Here is an 18005-nt window from a genome sequence, read left to right on the forward strand (position 1 = left end):
CCGAAAACTATGGTTAATTCGGGTTGAGGTGTGACAGAAATCAAACCAATACTGTAAATAATAATCAATCAATGAAAAATAAATATTTGTTAAAAGCTAGAAATAGGTTAATTTGGAAATTACCTAGAATGTCACAATTGAGAGGGAAAAAACCCCTTAATATGTGATCTATTGCCTTCCAGGTTCCGTTCTCTTCATTTTTAAAAAGTATGAGATAGGGGAGTTAATGTCTTCATGATACTGTATCTATTATTTGGACCAGGAACTGTTCTCTGTGATATGTGCATGCTGACCTGACATCCCATGGTCTTTCATGCACTTAGGAGACACTGTGTTCAATCCGTACACGGTAAAGTTTCCTGCGGATGGACATGTGGATCTGCCTTTTGATCCAGAGTACACTAGACACCGCAATGTGTTCCAGATTGGGGGTCAGATACAACACGTCTCTGTTCCTCTCCACCTGGCACCAATCTGACTCAGCTCTTGCCAGGGAGGTGACTTTGGGTAAATTCATTCACCCGTTAACCGCTACGTGTTTCTGCTTCCTCAGCTGCCGAAAGGGATGACAGCATTAAAAATGCTACCTCATAGTGTTGTGATGAGTACTCAAAGACTTCATTATACGTGCACACATGGAGAGCTAACCACGGTTCAGAAGGGTGAGCTTATCTTCCTGCCTCTCTTCACTTCCGTTTCTGCTTGTACTCACACCCCCGTCCCTGCCCCCACCCTTTTCCCCTCCCACCCCAACTCCGCTCTCTAGCACCCGTGTCCCATCCTCAGACTCTCCATCCAAAATCATGGCTGACGATCTCCTCATGATTTACCTAAATGTAAGACCAGAACCTATATAACTCTAGGAAGAAAACATAGGCAGAATACTGTATGACACAAATCATAGTAAAATCCTCTATGACAAACCTCCTAGAATAAAGGAAAATTAATTTCCTTTATTATGAAAATTATGAAAATATCCATACCATTACCCTTGGATTAAAAATCATGAATATTAGCAGAAGAAATAAGAAACACACTAAAACTGGCAATGTGAAAACTAAACAAGAAATAAAGCATTAATGATGAAAGTTTGACTATTAACATTTTCATATCTTCATTAGATTGAGATTTTCAGAATTTGATACAGGGGAATTAGACTTGATAAAAAGAAAGCCAAAATAAAAAAAAAACCTATGTGAAGAAGTTTCTTGGCCTTTAAATGACCCTCTGTAAGGTTTTTAAAACTTTATATACTCTAGTTCTATAACTGGCCAGTGACCACTTACTTCCTGTCATTATACATATCATAGGAAGGGGTCATTAGACTTGTAACTGCATAGAGAATATGCACTAAATTTTTCCATACGAGCACATGATGAAGCCTCAGTGTTGTATTTAGGCTTCACAATGTCCCCACAGGAAGAGCCGAATACTCATTATGCTAAAAAAAAAAAAAAATCCTTCCCCCATGCCTCATACAATCCATTCTTGAGGCCCTGAAGGGCTGAAGTGATGCTGCAAGGTCCATGCGGTGAGTCAAAGGTGGTCTTGACACTGTGTCCCTGGAGCACTATCCAGGGAAATGTGGAACAGCAATAATATTAACTACAGTAATGACAACAGCTAGAATTGACCGGGAACGTACCATATGGCACATACTGTTCTGACACTTTCCCCTGTCTTAACATGGTCAGTGTTCTACACTGCCCCATGAAGTAGTTAAATTTACTCCAAGCTAGTGCTTCTATGTGGCTAATGGAAGAATGAGGCACAGAGACACTATGTTACTTGCTCAGAGTCGCCCAGCAGTCAGGGAACCACCGGTCTCGAGGCATTGTGGAAACCTCAGTGTGTTCTGTATTTATTCAGTCAAGGCTAAGATCCAACGGCTATGGCAAAATATGTAGAATAACAGCTACCACATAACACAAATTGATCTTACCTCATAGAAATGCACACGAAATAGAAATCGGATTTCTTCAGAAATCTTTCAGATAGAGGCTTGGCAAGACTGCATCAGGATGTTTTGTAGAAAGGATAGTCTGAGAGCCTCCTCAGAACAGCAGACAGCAGGTCAGTGAGTCTCCTAGACTGGAGGTCTTGGGTTTGTGCATCAGAGAAGGCAGCAAACCCCTGTCACCTACACATGCTCCCAGTGGAGACAGAGCCTGGCAGGAGACAAAATAAGACCATTCCTCTGCTCTAGTAGTGCCTAGACAAGTTGTCCATGTCAATCAGAACTGAGGAATTCTAAAAAAAGAAAAATGGAGATTTCATGATCCGCACTCGGTGCATCTCACTTAGTGCAGCTACAATAGTGCCCTAGAATCTGTCCGTTTTCACTATGCTTGGGAAACTCTCAGGGACTTTAGTAAACCTCATTAGTAGCGAGACTGTCAGCAAAATAAGGGAAATAGCGATCAGAACACATATCAGAAAAAAAAAAAGTAGAGATGATCAACAAAACCCAAAGCTGGCTCTTTCAAAAGATCAATACAAATTCATAAACGTCTACTCATGTAGACCAAAAAAAGCAAGATATCTAAAGACAACACTTACGAATATCGGAAGTAAAATAGATTTCAGATCTCACAGAAATTAAAAGGATTCTGTGAATGATTATAATAACTACATCTGGCAATTTCGGTGAAAGGAACTAACTAACAAAGTTGAGCCAAAAAGAAATAGATAATCTATTTAAAAATCGAGCTTGTAGTTGAAAAATTTACAGAAATCTCCAGGCCCAGGTGGTATCCCTGGCACAACAGACAAAGGGAGGGAAAAAATGGGTAGGGACAGAGAAAAGGTGACTATATTCTAACACAACCAGTTACTCAAGGTAAAATGGGCCAAATCCAAGCAATGTGATGAAGCCATTGGTTTTATTTTCTCATTGTCCTCCAGCTTCTCCTTCCTGCCTCCCTCCTTTGCCCCAGTTGCTTCCTCCTTCTTAAGTCCTGCCCTGCATCAAGAGTAGCAGTGTTATGAGGCGCGATTCCCATATTGTAACTGATATCCGCTGGCTGACTGACATTCAGCTGGATGCTATCATCCCTGCAGCTGGTATACTCAAGCTTTCTGTCTCATCATGGACCAGAAGGTTTCACTCCTAATTTCAGGTATAGCTAGGAGAGAAGGTGCAGGGCACACGTTGGAGCCTTGAGTCCTTCATCTGTGAAATGCGGATGACCACAAATTGTGGGAGAAACAGAGATTTCGGCACCAGACCCTTTGCAATGAGTGCTAAACCCAATGAAACATGACAAACTCAGAGCATCACGGGACTCCTTGACATTCAGAAGCACCTCAAGTAGATTTCCCTGCCAGGACTGTTGCGTTTATTGCTCCTTCAGCCTGGAATGCTCTTCCCTTAGGTAAGCCCATGGCCTGCTCCCTCACTTCCTCCACATCTCTGCTTAATTGCCATCTTTCAGGGAGATTTTCCCTCATTATCTTGAATAAAATAATAACATCATACCCCACACACCCCCTTTCCCCTGATCTAGTATTATCTTTCTTCATAGTGCCTGCCACCCACCCTTGATTTACTTACTGACTACCAGGTCTCTGAAACGAGAGACTTGGTCCGTTTTGTCCTGTTACAAACTCCTCGAATAGCGCTCTGGTATATGGCAGGTGCTCAGAAAACATTTGCTGAAGGACAGTCGGGAGCCAGGCCCTTTACACACATCGCTAACATGCACAGGTACCCTCCAAGACCGACACTGGCCCCACTGAATTAATTATCATACACGCTCAATGACACACAGTCAGCATGTCAGGTTCCAGGCTTCGGAATCATATCTGCCAGCTTCCAAATCCTCAGCTCCTGGACAGAGACCTCACAGCCAAGAACTCAAGAGGTTTTATTTCTAACACAACGACTCCAAACAGCTCAGGTAGATACCCAGACACACAAAAAAAGGTCACTGAGTATCTGCACAGAGAGCTCACAACTCGAGCCTCAGACCCTCAAATACGACAGAGACCAAACACACTGCGACAAAGAGCCTCCAAACAGACCAAGGTCGTCAAGACAGAAACAAATGAGAATCGCACAGATACTTCACATCACGGAGACTGACTTCCGAACCACTCCGGACACTTACTAAGTTAATACAGAAACCGCTAAGCAGAAAGACATAACTTTGAGTAACTCAAGAACATCATACAACCTGCAGATAAAGTTCCCAGACAAATGGAAAACCTGCACCCTGTGCGCAGACCCCAAGCAGCTGAGAGTTTCCACCTTAAGACAAACCCCTCCTCAAAGCAGCTCAGAGACAGCACAACTTGGGACCCAGAATCAAAAGCTCAGAGATCTCACATTCTGGGGCGCAGACGCCTACACAGAGATCTCACACCCAGGGACTCAAGTGCCCCAAAGCTCCAAAAATGCACATCCCGGCACACAGGCACACACATCCTAGAGGCTTTGGACTATGGCTCTCAAAATCCACTCCGATCAAATACCCCATCACCCACAATCCTGGCCAATGGCTCAGAGAGATCAAGCGTACCCAAAACAGCATCTGTGATGTCACACGTAGCCATACACAACCCCAAGCTCCCTGACCCAGGTTACTCTCCAGGGAGAGACACGAAACAAGCCCTGAGACCTCTCCCTGGTCATGAATTGCATGCATCTGTGCGACTTACCGCGCGTTGCCATCTGATCCAGACTGAGGGAGAGCTCAGTAAGACTGAAACACGGTCGCCCTGCACAGCCACTGACTGTGCCGAACCTCGCCAGTAACCAAGGCAGCCATTCAACCCCTTCGGGAAAAGCGGTAAAACTCGGAGAAAACATGGCACACTCTGAAAAGCCGGGCAAACGAACGCAGGCGCACTGGTATACACACGCCTCGCGCCCAGAGGTCCAGCTCCGCGACCTCAGTGCCTGTCTAAGACAGGCAGCCAATGGGAACTGAGCAGGAGAAAAAGGAGGGCGGGAGTAGCCGGACTTCCGCGTATACTCGCGCTCCGGAAGAACTAATTCCGGCCATCTCCCGGTCGCCTTACCCCCAAAGCGGCAGCCAATCTCTCGCTCTGGAGCCATCCCCACCTTGGATGTGACCATGTCAAAACGAAGGGGTGGAGTTGGAAAAGAGACAAAGAAAGTTGCGGCTTAATATCAGTGTCCACTCAAATTCAAATGCGGCGGGAAGGCGGAGTGGAGCGAATGCGGTTGGACCCAGTGGCGCCATGAGTGCCTCCGCTGGGAACTGTGGTCGATGCCCGACGCGGTGTCAGGGGACCCTCTGTGTTGTCACACGCACTCTCCCAATGGTACCTTCCAGAGTGGGTGGTCCTACCGCTACCCCTCAGCGGTACATCCCAGGACAAAACTGTTTCATCTCGAGCGCCTCTTGGTGGTGAGATTGGGGAACAACAGACGTAGATTCCCCAACCTTCCCAGGATGATAATGCAAAGGGTGGAAAGACAAAGTCAGGAGGAAAACCCCACAGATTGCCACACTCTTGGACTCGGAAAAAAGTCTTCATAAACTGAAGATTACTCCTCTGTGGTGGCCACTATTGTAACAGGAAGCATTCAAAGAATTTTCTCTGTGCTGAGCATTGGCATTGGTGCTTGTTTGTGCTTTCCTGCTTAACACAGAATAGGTCTCATGGGGAAAGGCGGCCACAGTCCCCCAACTGGCAGAAGAGATAAAGCTACTGAGAATGGAATCCGAAGGCCTGGCGTGGGGACGGCCTCTGTCGCTGACTGCGAGTGATATGTGAAAGGACAACAGGACTTTCCATTCTGTTAGAAAAGGGGTCATCTCCAAGGGGACCCAAGGACACCATGTAGGTGAGATAAAGACCACAGCTGTGTCATCATCTTGTCATCCCTGAATATGTTCCCTAGCAGAATCCTCAGCCTGTCTAGCTGTGCCTCTCTCAACGAGTTTAAATTTATTCATTCTGTCATTCAGTCATGTGTGAAGCACATGTATGTGTGAAGCACAACTATGAGTGTTAGGAAGGAGAAAATCAACCTTGCCCTCATGGAATGTACATTCTGTTGGGATCATACACCCCCAAACTCTAAGTAATTTTTCAGGCGTTTGTAACTGCCGTGATTAAAATTAAATCGGGATAGTGAAATAGAGAGAGGGGATCATGTCTAGAAAGAGTGGTCACGGAAGTTCTTTCTAAGATTGTGACTTTTGAGCAAAAGCCTAGAAGAGATGCCTCTCTGGGAGAAGAGTACCCCAGACAGAGATAATGGCCAGTGGAAAAAGTGGGGAGTGGAACTCAGTGTCGTGTGTGTGAAAACAGTGAGGAGGCTGATGTGACTGTCACAGCGTGATGGAGGCAGAGCCAGGAGATTGGATGAGAGAGGTAACGAGGGGCAGGTCCCATAGGGCGTACTGGCCATGGGGAGGACTTTGACTTGAGCCCCAGGAGGGTTCCTACAAGAGAAGCCCCCATGCTTCCTTCAGAGGCCCAGGTCAGACAATGATTGTTGAGGGACGCCTGGTTTACCCCCAAGAAAACCACAGGCCCTCTGAAGCTGAACGTGCCTTTCCTCGAATCCCCACTCTCAAGGGGAATGCCCCCTACTGCTCCCAGTGAACATCCATGTCAATGGATGATACCCTCAGGAGAGCCAGAACAAGGACCCTCGTGGTGTGAGTGAGGTCACATTCAGTCTTGCAGAGGCAAAGAGGGACGATGTAACAGGCACGGAGTTGTCAGGGAGAAAGACAAAGCTAGAGCATTAGATAGGAGCAGAGAGACTCTTTCTGGAAGCAAAGTGTCCCCACTTAGTTAGCAGCCACCTATGGGTGCCCAGCCCTGCTACTGGATGATGTACCTGTCTCTACAGGAGAAAAGAGGCCCCTCCTCGGGGACTGCCTCTAGGGAGTGATTGAGTTACCCATGGCCAGGGCATCGGTCATGCTCCCTTGACACACATCAGGGGCCTCTGCCCATCAAGACAAGGACATGTTCCAGTCATGGGGAGGCTCATGCTGTACACAGGGTCCCTCACAACCTCTTCTGTCCAGACTACACTCCTGCTGACCTCAGTGCCAATGAATGCTTTAATGGGGGAAAGAGAGGCAGGGGTCTCTGCATTTGTGGTGGAGCCTCATGAAAATTGCTGAGTGTGAAGTTTCTCCCCACCTGCTTGGAGCCTCACCTCTGTAATTTTCAGCACCACCTCCCAGGGGATGAGAAGGTTGCATTCCATATATCCGGTAACCAGCTGAGTGTGTGATGGGGAGACACAGAGAAATATCCTGACAGTGCGTCAGTCACAGGGTCCTTGCGGCCCTGTGCAAATGCCCCCCTCCCTCACTACCTGGCCAGGGTTGTGCTGAGTCTTCCCTGCCTCCTCCAAGGAACCCAGGCTTACATCCAGTTTCTCCCCTCCTCCGGTGCTGAGACTTTCCATCTGCACTGGGCTTTGGATTGGGCTCCCATCTACAAACAGTGCCCTCCTTGTTGTGGGTTGGGCAGATTGAATGAGTGAGTGTGTGAACACAGATTTGGTCACAGGGCCCCTATCAAGGGTGGTCATCATGTCAGAAAGTTTTGTTCTTATCAGAGTTATTTCCATGGGCTCCTGTGAACTGCACATCACTTACTCTCCCTGAGGATGGGGCCCCAAGCTTTCATCTCTGTAGGCAGGCATGGTAGAAATCATAGCAAATGTGAAATCACAGGTCTACTTCTAGACCCGTGAGAGTGGGGTCTATCCAGCCTTCATCTCAAGAACACTCTCATTTGCAGATACATGAACAGCTCAGAGGCCCATCCCTCTGGACAAAGACCACCCCTCCTCCCCATAGTTCAGAGACTCCATACCTGGGACAGAGATCCACAAATAGTTCCGAGCCTGCTCATCCTGGACACCAATACCAAGCAGCTCAAATATGTCACACCTGAGGACACAGACCCTAACCAGCTCAGAAATTCCCACTGTGGCCTCAGATGAGTTAGGATCCCTAAGACAAACAGCGTTGCTCACAGCCAGTTCTATCGGGTGAGGTTGTAACCTCTGTGGTTGCTGAATGACACTGCATCCTGAAGGAATTCAGAGTGAAAAACAGGATGAGGCACACTATGCTTTGGACCAGCTGGCCTTTATTTCGTTGCACGGATACCTCAGGAAAAGGTTCAGTGACGCCAGATTCTTGCATCTTCCCAAACACAGAAAAGCATGAAAAGCGGTAACTTGTGATATCTGATCTCTGTGTTTCACAGTAATCTTTCACCAATATCCATACTTGACTGAATGTATTTCCTAGCCAAAATCATACTGACTTCTCTGCTACCTCCTCAGAGCAGGTTCCTCAGAGCTAACAGAGTAGCTGTGTCCTGGGTTCTAGTCCCCAGAAGACCCTGAATCCAACTTAGACTCCCAACACTTCCACCGTATGTTTTTCTCTAAGTAGACACTACTCAAGCTAACAGCTCCCCTTTAGCTCGGAGGCGTCACACCCCTCCGCACAGGGCCGACAGGCTGCACCCTGGGACACAGAGCCCCAATTCTTTCCCTCTGGACTTCCGTGTGGGCAGTGGCACTGAGACTCTGTTAAGTCAACACCAAGGGAGAGAGGCCGCAAGTCTTGCAACCCCTGCAGTCTGCATTCACCAGCATGTCATTCTGAGGAAGGCAGTTTCACTCCAGGGGTGTGGTGTGCCTTAGAGCTGAGGGGTTCTGAAACTGATTTCCCATGTCTGGGTCCCTGACTTAGGCCCTAACCCTCCCCCCATCACCGGTCACCTCTGGTCATGGTAACTTTGTATCCTGCCCCATGGGAGGTTCAGAGTGAATCCCAGATCCAGAGAAGAAGCCCCGGGGACTTGGTCGTCTCTCTCAGCACCCACTGTGGGCTACTGAATTCTGGAGATCGGAGAGGGTTTCCCCTCACTGTGCCTATGACAACTCCCTTACATCCCTCTAATCATCTGTCATCTTCCAGAGTCCCTCTCCTGGTGACAGCTGCCACAACTCCTCTCTCTCCGCAAATTCCCACCCCTCCCCTCATCTTCCAAGAGGCCTCCCCTCCCACCTCAGGGGCCTCTTTAGCCCCTCCCCCAGCCCGACTCCCAGGGCCTCATTGACACCCTCACTCCATTTGTGGCCTCTCAGCTGGCACCCCCCTTCCTCAGAGGATCCCGTGAGGACCCTGTCTACTCCCTGCATTCTTCAGGACACCTCTCTCCTGCCCACACACAGGGGTCTGTCACAAATTCCTGCTGAGGGAGGAACGGAAAATCTCTCCAAGATCCAGCGAATATCCAGACCCAGACCAGGAGTCCAGGGCACTTCCCTCAGGGCTGGTGGGAAAGGGTGAGGGTCTGTGAGAGAAAGAGCCAGACTCAAGGTCCCACAGGTGTGACAGGGTTTTCTTCAAGGGACCTAGTGAAGAAGAAGTGAGATGGCACCTTAGAAGTGCTTAGGACACTGCAACTCAGAAGGATGATTACCTGAAACTCAGAGCCCCGCCCAAGGATGCCTGCTGACTCCTAGAGTGACCTCGCTAAAGCAGCCACTGACTGGGGAAGCCTCTCCAGCCTGTTGACTGGGCAGCAAACACTCCTGGAAACTGGGTTCCACTGGCCCTTCGGTGCTCAGGCCCCAGGCCCCCACTGCAAGCTCTTGCTCATCAGCCTCAGTGCCTGTGTGAGCCCTGGTCTGATCTGGGGTCTCTGTCGCTGTACCCCGCGAGAGCCTGAACCTGCGTTTTCCACGTGGGCTGTGCAGAGTGGTCTAGTATTCCTTGCCTTCCAAGCCCCACAACCAAAAACTGCTGCCTGTGTATTCTAATGTGCAGGGGACGGGCGTGGGCAAAATGGGGGTTGGAGTGGCCTCCTGGACATCTGAGAAAGGGGATTCCCCTCTGTCCGCCCTGAGAATGATGTGAGGAGGTAGGAAGCAAGCTTGACTTCTCCTGCACTGTAGATTGGACAGCGCTGTGGCAGCATCTATCAAAGTGAACACTCCTTTCAAAATCCTTGTCCTGTCCCTGAAGGAAGGATATTTTCTGTCCAGTTTTGTCAGTCACCCCAGTGCCCAGCACATAGTAGGTGCTCATTGGGTGATTGGTGACCGACTGAGTCTTGATCCAGCAGCTCCACTTTAAAAATGTATAATCAACACACCCACATTCGTAGACCTGTGTGTAGAAGGAAGGTGGTAGCAAATAATTGTGCAAAACCTCTTTATGTCCATTAATTGTCAATGATCTTTGGATGGTAAACTAACGGTGAGGGGTTCATGGTAGAGCATGCAGCACGCACTGGCCGTGGAACACAATGAGGGGACCAGTGTGTACTGATCCTATGGAACTGCTTCAGGAGATGCTGTTAATAGTTGTGGGGAGGGGAAGCAAATGGGAGATGCTCATAGTGGGGCCTGCTCTGTGTGTGTATTTGTCTGTGTGTGTGCTCTGCTGTGCTTAGTCGCTCAGTCATGTCTGCCTCTTTGCGACCCCATGGACTGTAACCCTCCAGGCTCCTCTGTCCATGGGGATTCTTCAGGCAAGAATACTGGAGTGGGTTGCCATGCCCCCCTCCAGGGGATCTTCCCAACACTGGGACCAAGCTCAGGTCTCCTGCATTGCAGGTGAATTCTTTAGCATCTGAGCCACCAGGGAAACCCAAGAATACCAGAGTCGGTAGCCTATTGCTTCTCAGGGTTCTTCCTGACCCAGGTCCGAACCGGGGTCTCCTACATTGCAGGCTGGTTCTTTACCAGCCGAGCTACCAGGGAAGCCCTGTGTGTGTGTGTGTGTGTGTGTGTGTGTGTGTGTGTGTGTGTGTGTGTGTGTGTGTGTGTGTGTTTGTGAAAGCCGTGTGTGTGTGTGTGTGTGTGTGTGTGTGTGTGTGTGTGTGTGGTTTAAATACAGAGAAACCTGTTTGAAAGGAACAAGGAGGCAGTGATAACTAACCCCAGTGGTAGGTCCTGGGAGCAGAGAACGTGGAGTGAGATGACCTGTGTAGTCCATGTACTGATATACTAATGGAATCTCACCAGCCCCGTACTCAGATAATATTTGAGTAACTATTAATATATAAAGCAAGGTCATATGATGAAAACAATACCTGTAGCACAGAGCATTTGTATGTGAGGGCCTCTGGAAGATGTCCAGGAACAGGGTTCTCAAACTTACATGGCCCAGGGCCAGGCAGTTAGTGTGCATAAGGGAACCCAGCTCATGTGAGGGTAGGGAAGAGCAGCACATGGCCACGGTAAATGTTCCCTGCTGATCCGCTTCTGGTGTAGGTACAATAGAGAAGATGGGGTTGGTGCAGACTCCAGACCCTCGTGACAGCCTCCGCCGCATCATAAATAGAGGTAATTTTCAGGACTGCATCAAAGTTGTTACGTCTTTGCACTCATGTCAACTCCTTGGGAGTTTCCCTCAACCATTTCATCGCAGAACACACAAACACAGACACGTCATAAGGAAAGATAACTGACCCTCTGAACCCAGAATTCAATAACTAACTAAGATGGACTTGAGGGGACTTCCCTGGTAATCCTATGGTTAAGAATTCACGTTGCAGTGCAGGGCATGCGAATTCGCTCCAACCACTGAGCCTGTGGCACAGCTAGCGAGTCCGTGCACCCCAAATTGAGTTGCGGATCTTTCCTTGCGGTGCACAGACACTCTATTTATGGTACAGGTTTACTATTGTGCTAATAAATTATGTCTTTTACAAAATAGATACAGAAATGTAAATTGTAAAGACATCAATTAAAGATAAACTTTTTTAAAAAACAATTATCCAATTAAAATAAATAAATACATTTTAGAAAACAACAAGACTGACTTAGGAATTGGTTCAGCCCATGAGGAATTAACAGGCTTGTATTTATCCTCCCACTTTAAGTAACTGAAATTTTGTGATGGTTCTCATACATAGTAGAACCTGCAAGATGCTGATGCCTGAGAGAAGGGGGAAAACGAGGTGAGAACTACAATTTTCCCTGGCTTACTTCCTGAAGAAGTTTCCAAGCGTTAGTGCAGGAAGAGGGAACCCACCCAGAGGCCAGCACTCTGCCAGATCTGACGAAACAGAGTACAGCATTCAGGGAGGCCAACACAGCTAGAAATCCTGGAACACAGGACAAGAGAAAGGGGAGCTGCACCTAGCAGGGAGGACTGCAGAGAGAGAGAGAGAACAGGAGCGAGCGCTACCGATATTTGTACAGGGTTCCCTGGGAGCCCCCTGCTCCATTCCGATCAGCTCATATGTGTGAAGAATGCACCTAAGGCCACGAAAAGAACCACCGAAAAGGAGTGGGTGGAGCGATCTCAGAGTTCACAGAGGGATGGAGATAGTTCTTCTTCTTACCTGCCAGAGGGAAGAAAACACTCATAATATGCAGGTATCTTGCACATTACTCAGCAAGATATTACCTCAGTAGCGGGGCAAATTAGCCCTAGATTAGTGACTGCTCTGGTCCAATCTAACAATGATTGAAAGCAAGCCTGAAAAGGATAAATCTCCTTCTAAGCATCTGAAATGCATCACAGGCTCGGTCTCAAAACTACTGAAAGGAATTATTATTATTGCTATTACTATTATCATAAAATCCAGAACTCAACAAGGTACAATTCTCCATGTCTAGAGTATAGTAAAAAACTGTATTGCATCGAAAATGTCTATAGACAGAAAACAACTGAAGGCCAGCTCAACTACTGAAAAGATTGACTCAAACATCAGCAGCGACTCTGATGTGACATCAGCAGTGGCAGAAAGAGAAACAAAAAGACACGTTTCATACACAGGAACAAATTTGAGAAAGCAGAATTCTCATCAGAATTTATACCACCCAGAATTGTCTAATCAGTGCAAATGCTGTTTGAAACGTGAAGATGAAGTGGAAATATTTAAACCAATGACTATCAAACTAAAAATCTAAGAATATTCATTGCTAACAGATCTGCCATACAAAGTCTTTTAATGAAGTTCTTAAGGAAGAAGGAAAAGGATAGAAAAACATGTGGGTCTGTACAAAGAATTGACTCATACTGGAAATAGTAATACTTTTTATAAATATACATTTTAAAAGTAGTTAATCTCATATGATAATCATTGAAAGCAAAAATATTAAGTGTACCGTGGTGTTTGTTACATATGCAAAAATAAAATGTAAGAAAAGAATAGCAGGAAGGAAAGGGAAACACACAGTTTTAAGGTTCTTCGATAGGAACTGGGTATAGTATTAATTGAGGGCTTATTGGAAGAAGTATAAAATGCATATTGTAAACTCTAGAGCCACCGCTAGAAAGATTATTTTGGCTGTGCACTCAGCTCGTGGGATCTTAGTTCCCTAACCAAGGACTGGACCTGGAGCCATGGCAGTGAAAGCACCAAGAGCTAATCCTTGGAGTGCCAGGGAATTCCCTAGAAAGATTTTTCATAAGATGTATAGCTAGAAAGCCAATAGAGGCAATAGAGTGGACTAATTAAAGAAAACAACCATCTAAACGAAGAGAAGAAATGGACAACTGGTCACTGAAAGAACATATGTGATATAAAGAAAAGCATATCCAGATGGGAGATTTAAAACTGAACTGTGTACACACTAATTGTAACTTGCCTACACATGTCAACTAAAAGACCTACTTTGGGGGACTCCTCTGGTGGTCCAGTGGTTAAGGATCTGCTTTCCAATGCAGGTGACACAGGTGTGATCCCTGGTCTAGGAGCAAAGATCCCACATGTCTCGAGGCAACGAAGCCCTTGTGCTGCAACAAGAGAAGCCCATACACTGTAACTAGAGAGAAGCCTGCACGCAGCAGCGAAGGCCCATGAAGCCAGATAAATACTTAAAGACCTAGTTGGTCAGATCACATTATGTATGGTCAAAAATGATCTCACCCTAAAAAAGTTAATAATTTAAAATTAAATGGGTGGAAATACTTACACCTTCAAATTCCAAATCAAATCAAAGCTGGAGAGGCTGAATTAATCCCATTAAGCTATACTTCAGAATGAGGACTTTTACTGAAGATAAAGAAGGACAGTGCATAATGATAGAGAATTCAGTTCATTGAGAAGACGTAACAATCATGAATGTGTAGGCTATTTTAAAAATATAGGAGCCAAAAGCTGATAGAATGGAAAGGAGAAACAGACAAATCCACAGTTGCAGCTGGAAACTTTAACTTTTCACTCCCAGTCGTTAATACAATAAGAGAGCAAAAAAATGAGAAAATATATAGAAGACTTGAATAATACTATGAACCAGCTTGACCTAATTGATATTTATAGAATGTGCTCAGTCACTCGTTTGTGTCCAACTCATTAAGACCCCACGGACTGTAGCCTGTTGCATGGTTAGTCGTATTGGACTCTTTGTGACCCTATGGATCGTGGCTTGTCAGGCTTCTCTGTCCGTGGAATTTTCCAGGGAAAAATACTGGCGTGGGTTGCCGTTTCTTACTCCAGGGGATCTTCCGGACCCAGAGACTGAACCTGCGTCTCTTGCCTCTCCTGCGTTGGCATGCAGATTCTTTACCACTGCACCACCTGGAAAGACCAACAGAACAACAGCAACCAAATACATATTCTTCTAAAGTGAATATGGAAGTTCATGAGATATGCGATTTTAAAAACGTCATGAGTTCAAAAGGACTGAAATCATACAAAGTATATTCCCTGACCACAGGAGAATTAAAGTAGAAATTAGCTGTGGAAAGATAGCTAGAAAATCACAAACTATTTGTAAATTAAAACCACTTCAAATTAATGCCAAGATCAAAGGAGAAATAGGAAATACAACAGATCAAAATTTATGAGGTGACACCAAATCTTCAAAGAGGGAAATTTATAGCATTAAATCGTTGTATTAGAAAAGGAAAAAGGCCAATGATCGTTCAAAGACCAATAACCTTCTTACTGAAGAAGCTAGAAAAGTACAATAAAATTTCATCCACAACCAGCAAAAAAAAAAAAAAAAAAAAGATTAACAAACATCTGAACAGAAATCAATTAAATAGAAACCCGAAAATCAGTAGTACCAGAAAACTCCATGAAACCAATTGTTGATACCTTGAATAGATTAACAAAATAATAAACTTTCAACCAGGTTGATTAAAAAAAGAGAGAGAAAAAGCAAGTAGTGACACTAATTACCAATTTCAGTAATGCCATAGGGGACATCAATACAGAGCTTTCAGATATTAAATGCACAATGAAGGAAGATTTTTAAAGTATTATTCAAAATCTGTTGCTTGTTTAGTCGTATTGGACTCTTTGTGACCCTATGGATTGTGGCTTGCCAGGCTCCTCTGTCCATGGGATTTTTCCAGGCAAGAATGCTAGCTGGAAAATTTCCAGGCTCTAGAGTTTACATGGGTGGCCATTTCCTCCTCCAGGAGATCTTCCTGGTGCAGGGATCAAACCCGCATATACTGCAACGGCAGGTGGATTCTTTACCACTGAGCCACCTGAGAAGCCCCGAAATTTGTTAAGAGTATATCTAATTGTGTTCTCGCTATACATACACACATTTGTGCGTACTATGTCGTTTCAGTCACAACCAGCTCTTTGAGACTCTGTGGACCATAGCCTGTCAGACTCCTTTGTCCAGGGATTCACCAGGCAGGAATACTGGAGTGGGTTGTCATGCCCTCCTCCAGGGGATCTTTGCAACCCAGGGATCGAACCCACATCTCTTGTCTCCTGCACTGGCAGGTGGGTTTTTTTTTTACCACTAGCCCCACCTGTGAAGCCCCCTACACACACACGTAAAACCTAACAAAAAAATAAAATAAAATAAAAGGAAACAAGACTGCATCCAGGAAATTAAAAGATGCTTCGTGCAGGAAGAAAAGCGCTGACCAATCTAGACAGCATATGAAAAAAGCAGAGACATTACTTTGCTGACAAACTTTCCTCTAGTCAAAGCTGTGGTTTTTCCAGTGCTCATGTATGGATGTGAGAGTTGGACAGTAAAGAGAGCTGAGCACTGAAGAAATGATGCTTTTGAACTGGAATATTGGAGAAGACTCTTGACAGTCTCTTGAGTTCAAGGAGATGAAATCAGTCCATCATAAAAGAAATCAGTCCTGAATATTCATTTGAAGGACTGATGCTGGAGCTGAAGCTCCAATACGTTGGCCACCTGATGTGAAGAACTGACTCATTGGAAAAGACGTGAATGCTGGGAACGTTTGTTTGCAGGAGGCCAAGGTGATGACAGAGGATGAGTAGGTTGATGGCACCAACGAGTCGATGTACAGGAGTTTGAGCCAGCTCCGGGAGTTGTTGATAGACAGGGAAGCCAACAGAGAGTGTAGGCAACTTCCCTAAGATCAAAGACCTCAGACGTGGAAGCACAGAGAGGTCAGACAACTTGTTCAAGATCACACAGCTCTTAATGTTAAGACCAGAGAAGTCAGGCCGGGTGCTGAGATCACATGGGTCAGAAGTGGAAGCACAGGGAGGTCAGCCAACTTGCCTAAGATCACACAGCTCATATGAAGAAGCACAGAGAGGTCAGGCAACGTGCCTAAAATCACAGAGCTTCAATGCGGAACAACAGTGAAGTTGGGCAACTTACCTAGGGTCACATAGCTCATAAGGACATAAGCACATAAGCACAGAGAGGTCTGACAACTTGACAAAGAACACAGCTCAGAAGTGGAAACACAGAGAGATCAGACAACTTACCTAAGTTCACACAGTTCAGAAGTGGAAGGAGAGAGGTTAGCAATCTTGCCTAACATCACACAGCTCACATGCAGAAGCACAGAGAGTTTTGGCAACTTATCTAAGCTCACACGGCTGAAATATGAAAGAACAGCACATACAGGCATCTTGCCTAGGATCATAGAGCTCAGAAGTGAAAGCAGAGAACGGTCAGGCAACCTGCCTAAGATCACACGGCTGAGATACGGAAGCACGGATAGGTTAGGCTACTTGCCTCCGATGGGATGGGTGCAATCTCAAAAATGAGAAAAAGATCTCTGTTCGTTTCCAAAGGAAACCATTCAATATCACAGTACTCCAAGTCTATGCCCCAACGATAATGCCGAAGAAGCTGACGTTGAATGGTTCTTTGGTGGGCTACAAGACCTTCTAGATCTAAAACCAAAAAAGATGTCCTGTTCATCATAGGGGACTGGAATGCAAAAGCACGAAGTCAAGAGATACCTGTCATAACAGGCAAGTTTGGCCTTGGAGTAAAAAATGAAAAGCAGGGCAAAGGCTAACAGAGTTTTGCCAAGAGAACGCACTGGTCATAGCAAACAACCTCTTCCAACAACACCAGAAACAACACTACACATGGACCTCACCAGATGGCCAATACCAAAATCAGATCGATTATGTTCCTTGCAGATGAAGATGGAGAAGCTGGATACAGTCAGCAAAAAGAAGACTGAGAGCTGACTCTGGCTCAGATCATCAACTCCTGATTGCCAAATTCAGACGTAAGCTGAAGAAAGTAGGGAAAACCATGAGATGGTTCAGGTATGCCCTACATCAAATCCCTTAGGATTTTATAGTGGAAGTGACAGATAAATTCAAGGCATTAAATCTGATAGAGAGAGTGTCTGAAGGACTATGGACGGAGGTTCGTCATAGTGCACAGGAAGCCGTGATCAAAACCATCCCCAAGAGAAAGAAATGCAAAAAGGCAAAATGGTTGTCTGAGGAGGCCTTACCAATAACTGGGCAAATAATAGAAATGAAAGGCAAAGGAGAAAAGGAAAGATATAGCCATCTGAATGCAGACTTCCAAAGAAGAGCAAAGAGTTTAAGCCTCCTCAGTGATGAAGGAAAAGAAATAGAGGAAAAGAGTAGAATGGGAAAGACTAGAGATCTCTTGAAGAAAATTAGAGATACCAAGGGAATATTCCATGCAAAGATAGGCACAATAAAGTACATAAATGGAGTGGACCTAAGAGAAGCAGAAGATATTAAGAAGAGGTGGCGAGAATACACAGATCTATACAGAAAAGATCTTAATGACACAGATAAGTCCAATGGTGTGATCACATCTCATACTACACACCTCTTTTCCC

At 45.8% G+C, this 18005-nt stretch overlaps 1 protein-coding gene across 4 annotated transcripts in view; it reads right to left on the bottom strand.

Annotated features, from left to right (window-relative positions):
- LOC145537107 (plastin-3-like) overlaps positions 1 to 5251 on the bottom strand; it is a 37865-nt gene extending 32614 nt beyond the window's left edge. Inside the window, exons 1-2 of one of the 4 annotated variants that reach the window (XM_081567781.1) lie at positions 5023 to 5251; positions 1943 to 2168 (exon numbers count right to left, since the gene is read on the bottom strand). In XM_081567781.1, the coding sequence (XP_081423907.1) occupies positions 1943 to 1947 (5 nt within the window). In that variant the 5' untranslated portion in view covers positions 1948 to 2168; positions 5023 to 5251. Of the gene's footprint in view, positions 1 to 1942; positions 2251 to 4659; positions 4829 to 5022 lie in introns of those variants that run through there. The other 3 variants (XM_081567778.1, XM_081567779.1, XM_081567782.1) reach the window with 3 other exon arrangements.
- Positions 5252 to 18005: the final 12754 nt, after the last annotated feature.

The sequence above is a fragment of the Giraffa tippelskirchi genome, chromosome X (assembly GCF_054371585.1).
Source record: "Giraffa tippelskirchi isolate mGirTip1 chromosome X, T2T-mGirTip1v1.2.pri, whole genome shotgun sequence".
Lineage (NCBI taxonomy): Eukaryota > Metazoa > Chordata > Mammalia > Artiodactyla > Giraffidae > Giraffa > Giraffa tippelskirchi.